Source organism: Vulpes lagopus, chromosome 8 (assembly GCF_018345385.1).
Source record: "Vulpes lagopus strain Blue_001 chromosome 8, ASM1834538v1, whole genome shotgun sequence".
Classification (NCBI taxonomy): domain Eukaryota; kingdom Metazoa; phylum Chordata; class Mammalia; order Carnivora; family Canidae; genus Vulpes; species Vulpes lagopus.
Genome location: NC_054831.1, coordinates 108756377 through 108762531, shown reverse-complemented (window position 1 = coordinate 108762531; position 6155 = coordinate 108756377). Strand labels below are relative to the sequence as shown.

Below are 6155 nucleotides of genomic sequence, written 5' to 3'. Positions count from 1 at the left end.
GTAGTGGTTCCCGGGGCCACTCCTTTTCCATCCTGGAGTTGGGGCTCATATAATATAACTGTATGATTCCGGCCTCGCGATGTGTCTTTCCTTCTAAACACTCTCAGGTCAGCTATAAAATTAGTTGCCTTTTTTTTCTGTAAGAGGACAGATGCTAAAGGCCACATCAGAATGCCAAGAGCCTGTCCATTTTGTTACATCCTTTTTCCCCTAGACTGTGGTAGGGATTACATGCTAGGTTCTACCTGTATATGTGGGTGTGCCCGGTGGGCATAGGGGGCGCTGCATCTTTACCTGAAAGATGCTATTCTCATTCCATTCTTGTATTCTTGTTTCCTCTCTCTTTTTTACATTTATAACCAGCTGTTACCATAGCTTTTATTTGGGGTTTTATTAATTAATAGGAAAAACACTGGGCTTTTGTCTTTGTTAATCCTGTAATATTTGAGTACTGACTCTCTTCCCAAGTCGGCATTTAAATGAGACAATAAGGGCAGCCCTGGTGGCTCAGCGGTTTAGCACCGCCTTCAGCCCAGGGTGTGATCCTGGAGACCCGGGATCGAGTCCCACGTCAGGCTCCCTGCATGGAGCCTGCTTCTCCTTCTGCCTCTGCCTCTGTCTCTCTCTCTCTCTCTCTCTCTCTCTCCTTTCTGTGTCTCTCATGAATAAAGAAGTCTATAAATAAATAAATAAGACTAAGTTTTGCTTTCTTTTAGGTTTCAATTTTTTAAAAAGTGTTTATTTATTTATTTGTGAGAGACAGAGAGAGGCAGAGACATAGGCAGAGGGAGAAGCAGGCTCCCTGCGGGGGAGCCTAATGTGGGACTTGATCCCAGTACCCCAGGATCTGACCTGAGCCAAAGGCAGACGCTCAACCACTGAGCCACCCAGGTGCCCTCAAATTTTTTAAAATTTTGCACCCCAGTCAGTAAAAAAATGTTTTAGCATTTATACACATTATATGGATATCTGTCTAGAAACTTTACACAGGCATTAATTTTCAATACCGTTATAAAACACTGATTTTTTTTCCCGGGTGAGATGAAAAAGAAGCACCTAGAACTAGCTCCAATGTAGTCTTCCCATGCCCACACAGTCTGAGCCAGTTTACACACATAATATTTTGAAAACCATAATTTTTTCACCATGGTTTAGTGACACTCACGTGGAATTGCAACTACTTTGTAAATGGCTTCCATTTCAAAGCTTGCCTGAAAAGCAAGTTGCCACAGACTGAATGAAGGTCATCCTTATGACATGACTTTCACTCACTTGCTTTCTGATGTGTTTTCATAAGCAGAAGAGAGAAGGATGAGGTTCTAGGGAACAACCTGTCAGTGGCATAACTAAAAGCAGAAGGCCCAGGGAAAAGTGCCAGGCAGGTGAAACCATCACATCTGCCACACTGGGAAAATAGACTGGTGGCTCTAGGTGATACCTATGAGGCCACCCCACTTTTCCTGTTCTGGTGCTCCGTTTAAACCTTAGCATACTACACAAGGGCTAAAATGTGTTTATCAGTTTCTCCTTAATCTCAGTGTGTTTATGGTCTGTCAACACAGCAGAATCTCCTATACGCTATGGAAAAGGATTTTGGTGTCAGAAGGGAGAGAGTCCCTGAGAGCCAAACCCTGATGTTTCTATCGGTTACATCATCTACAGCAGCGCCTCTTAGGCTAGAGGACCATGTAGCTCGCAGGTCACCTTCCTGCACTGACTATGCTCCGTGACTGAGAAGCTATTTTTCCTAGTACTTCATTCTTCATCTGGATTTTTAGGGCATAATGCCAATGTCAACAGCTGTTTAGTGGCAAAAAGAGGAATTAAAACATGGGCGTCTTTTAAATATTCATTTCAGAAAAGAGCTATGATGTTCACCTGTATAATATGTGGCATCCTTTCTCTTAATTTTTAATAGTGAAGCTCTAATTCTTAGAATTCCTTTTAGTTAAAGATTTTTCCCCCCAAAGAGAACTGCTTTATATTGTTTCAGATAAGTAATACATGTTCATTGTGAAGAATTAAAACACGTAAAAATATAAAGGAGTCATCTGGAATCCCACCATCCTGTGACAGCCACTGTGGTGCTTTGTAATGCAGCCACTCAGCTGAACTGAACTATGTTTCTCAGAATTCTGCTTCCACCCAGGAAGGGTGAGCCACAGATTCTTGTGCAAGATACGGAGGGTCCAGGTTAAGCAGTAGCCACTTTGTAGCTCACACATGTTGCGTATCTCTAAGCCTACCTCCCAGTGTGAATCCGCATCTGGGCCGCAAGTCTCCAGCTGCGCCTGGATCTTCAGCAATCATGATCGAAGGTCTGCCTGCCTGTCCCCTGGGCTTCAAGTTCCAACTCTTCTCTGAGAGAATGTGGCTTCCAGAGACTGCTTCGCCACTTCCTACAGCTGCATAAGGGTCAACCTGCCAGAACAATTCCCCTTTATATATTCATAATGATGGAAATTGAGAACGTTTTCATAAAGTTATTTTGAGAGCCTATTGGCATTTCTGTTAGGAGAAGGAAAAATAAGGAAGGACTCTATTAATCTAACTTTGGTCCCCATTTTAAAGATGTGGAAAATGAAGCCTAGAAGGGAAGGGGCTGTTTTTTAACCTGTTTTTTCTACTGCTCATTGACTGGCTCCCAAACTCCATGGAATGTGGTGGTTTCTTTCCTACAGAACACTGAAGGGGAAAAAAAAAAAAAAATCACTGCTTGGGCTACCTCTCCTAGACCATTATTTCTTCAGCTGGAAGCTTCGGCTGTCTTCTCTCTTCAGTACCATTATGTACTTATGTGCCACTGACGAGTGAGAAAACGCAAACCCTGTTAGAAGGGTCCTTGTGACACGAGCTCTCCAGCCCTAATGAACTGAACATTCTTGCAAAAAACACATGATTTCCTTCTCTGATTGATGCAAAATCAGTCCACATAGACAATTCTGAAAACTACTTGGGAATCAGCCATGTGGCATCATTTTAGGAAAAGCAGACTTCTGCACCATACAAATAAAAAGATGAGTCAGGAGCTACAGCATTTAGTGTGGGCAGGGGCCAGATGGGAAAAGAGGCAAAATGCAAAACACCAAGCTGCAAATGGGTGTCTTACTGTACTTCAGTTTCAAAGTGAAAGTGGAGATAATTTAGTTCTGTGATCACAGGACTCTGCACTGGCAGATTTGTAACTGCTAATTATAAAATTTGAAACATAAATAATGTTGGAACTCATTCTTGTAAAGCACTTCTAGGCTTGCATAATTGTTGTAAAGTCCCTAGTTCTTTGATTTTTGAAGCTACTGACAGGCTGGCTGAGGACAGGCAATTCCATGGAGAGCAGCAGGTGCTTTCCTGTGCTCAGGACACTGGCTCAGTGCCCCTGGGACGAGAAAGCTGACTGAGATCCAGCCCTGTTCTCACTAGAGGCTTAACATGGATCTCAACACGGAACTTATGAGGGTCAGGGAATAGCCATGGGAGGGGGCGATCTCCTGAGGAGAGAGCATTTGAGCTGAACCTTGATGTATGTGGCTAGGCAGGCACACTCTTTCAGGAGTATTGAGTACCTGGATCTGGGTGGGGGCAGGGAGACTTGGAAAAGAACTTCAGGCTTCCCCCCACATACTGGAATCTTCAAGCTCAGCTTTTCACTGAAGGCTCAGTGTTCACTTAAAGAGCAACAAAATGCAGCAACAAAATAGAACTTCTGCTGTGATCCTTAGGAGGCACTCAGATTCTATCAGGATAGAACCATAAGGCAACAACACAGAAAGCTGATGACCAGACAGCTTTTCTTCTCCGTAGCCTGAGCACAGTGACTTCTGAGAGGGAAAGCGGTGATAGAATTTTGTATGAACCTGTCATCCCATCTGGTCTTCACACGACTGGGAACAGTCTGGAAGAGCAGGAAGGGCCATGGCTACCTGGTTTCAGACCCACATCATGACTCACCAAGCTGTGAGACCCTGTAGGAGACATGCAGCCTGAGCTCAGAGATATAAACAGCAAGAGGATCAAATAAATGTGAAAATAACCTATTTGTAACCTATAAATCAGGACTATTTAAAGATATATTTTGCTGCAGGTCAACCCCTTCAAGACTTGCTGTGAGTATTTTTAGGTGTAAGAGGGGAGGTTTTTTCCTGCAGAATGACAATGACCTTTGATGAGATTATTCTATTAGGGTCCCTAAAAATGAATAATGCCATACAATTCAAACCAGCGCCAACCATAGATGGTCATTTCAACACATACAGGTTAGACTATGGTTAAAAATAGAAAAAGACTCAAGAGTGGGACTTGAGTTTTGCCAGTAACTCTGTGACTCTAGCAGGTGCCTCAGTTTCCTCATCTTTGAAGCACACAGAAGATGCTTTACCACTTCAGCGATTATGGAAAATAGTACAGTGTATGTGGGTGTCTAGAACTTACAGGTTGAAAATGCTAACCAAAGGTATTCTAGAGCACAGTCCATTAAAATGAGGATTCCATGAAGCTCACACTTCAGAAACAAGAGGTAATCCTAAATGCCTAAATGGAAGAAACCTGTAAAATTAATTTACCACAGGGGGACAGTCTATCTTCCCCACTACTTAGGAATGCTGGTAGGAAGTGAAAAGTGACCAATGTTTTAGTCATTAAGCCAGTCCTGGAATCTACCCGAAGACAAAATTTTCACTCTCAGGGAAGGAGCTGCTTGTTGTTGGCACAAACACCAGCTTGCTTTTCCTTGCCAACACACAGCTGGCAATATTTCCTGGCCTCACGGTAGTGAGGTATGCCCAAATCTGCCAAGGGAACGCAAGTGGAAATGATAATGTGCTATTTCCGGACCACAACTTTGATCAAAGATTTCTGTGTTCTACTGACTTGGATTTAAATCACTGCAAGGTCCTAGGACAGCCCTCTCACATAGGGTTCCCGGTGCTATCAGGTCTTCGTTGGATGCAGTGAAGGTGAAAATAGTCACCCAAACAGATTTCCTGAAACCTCTTTCTCTGGAGAACTGGAGAAAGGCTGCCCTAGGGGATGACATGGCTGCAGGATCACAGGAAGCTGGTCCCTGAATAACTACACAAACATCCTTATATAAATGAAAAATAAATGGGTCATTGTGAACTTTGAGGTCTATTAGTTTCAGTAGCCAACATGACGCCCAACTAACAGATCACCTTCCACTGACTCCCTTAACAGAGAGGTGTCATTTACACCCGCCTTTCAGTGATCCAAAGGCACAGAGATCAACATTTCATGCTTGTGTTTCCTCCACGTCATACAGATGGCTTATGAAATCTAATACAGTGGTGATTTTACAGTCAACACAAAGTGCAACTCTTAAGTTTTAATGAAAAAAACATTTTAATTACAAATTCAATTAAATTTAAAGGAAGAAGATGTATCTATACATCTATACACCAACTTTACATACATACAGAAAAAAATGGACTTTGAAGCCCTTACATTTCAAAGATATCCCCCTCCTCTACACAAACCTGGTATTATCTGGTAACAGTGCAACTGATTCTAAAAATAGAAAGATACACTTTTCAGATGCAGTGGTTGCCTTGCATTCGTATCACTCACCAAGGCTGTTGCCATTTTTAGCACCTGGGTTCACCAGGATGTGATCCAAGCAAACTAGACTCAATTTTTAGGGAAAAACCCTTTCTAGGAACTCCATTACCTAATCTTTCCTAAGAAGAAGCTGTTCCCACGCGCATGATTCTGAACAGCGTGTTGATGTTGTTGCTTCGAATCGCATCCCGACAAGCAGTGATCACTTGGTTCTTTGGTTTTCCAACTGTGCAGATGAAACATCAAATCAGTACAATCCAAAAGATTATTAAAAGTGAAATTACAATTTAGAGGCTAGCTTTAAAACAGCATAAAACTAGGGTAGAAAAGAGATATATGGTGTGCAAATTTATCTTACCACTACCTAACAAGAATAACTTTGTGAGGGAATTTATAACAAACCAAACCAAGGGAACATCTCAAACCTAGATATGAAGTCAGTTTTATAGAACAGGATCAAAGCTTATATCTACCTAGCAAAAATTTTTTTTCCTAAAGATTTTATTTTTAAGTAACCTCTATACCCAACACAGGGCTCAAGCCCATGACCCCGAGATCAAGAGTCACAGACTGAGCCAGCCAGG

At 42.3% G+C, this 6155-nt stretch overlaps 1 protein-coding gene across 2 annotated transcripts in view; it reads right to left on the bottom strand.

Annotated features, from left to right (window-relative positions):
• Positions 1 to 5323: 5323 nt before the first annotated feature.
• Positions 5324 to 6155, bottom strand: part of BBS2 (Bardet-Biedl syndrome 2) — a 30740-nt gene continuing 29908 nt past the window's right edge. For both annotated transcript variants that reach the window (XM_041766953.1, XM_041766954.1), the window contains exon 17: positions 5324 to 5797. In XM_041766953.1, the coding sequence (XP_041622887.1) occupies positions 5691 to 5797 (107 nt within the window). In that variant the 3' untranslated portion in view covers positions 5324 to 5690. The remainder of the gene's footprint in view (positions 5798 to 6155) is intronic.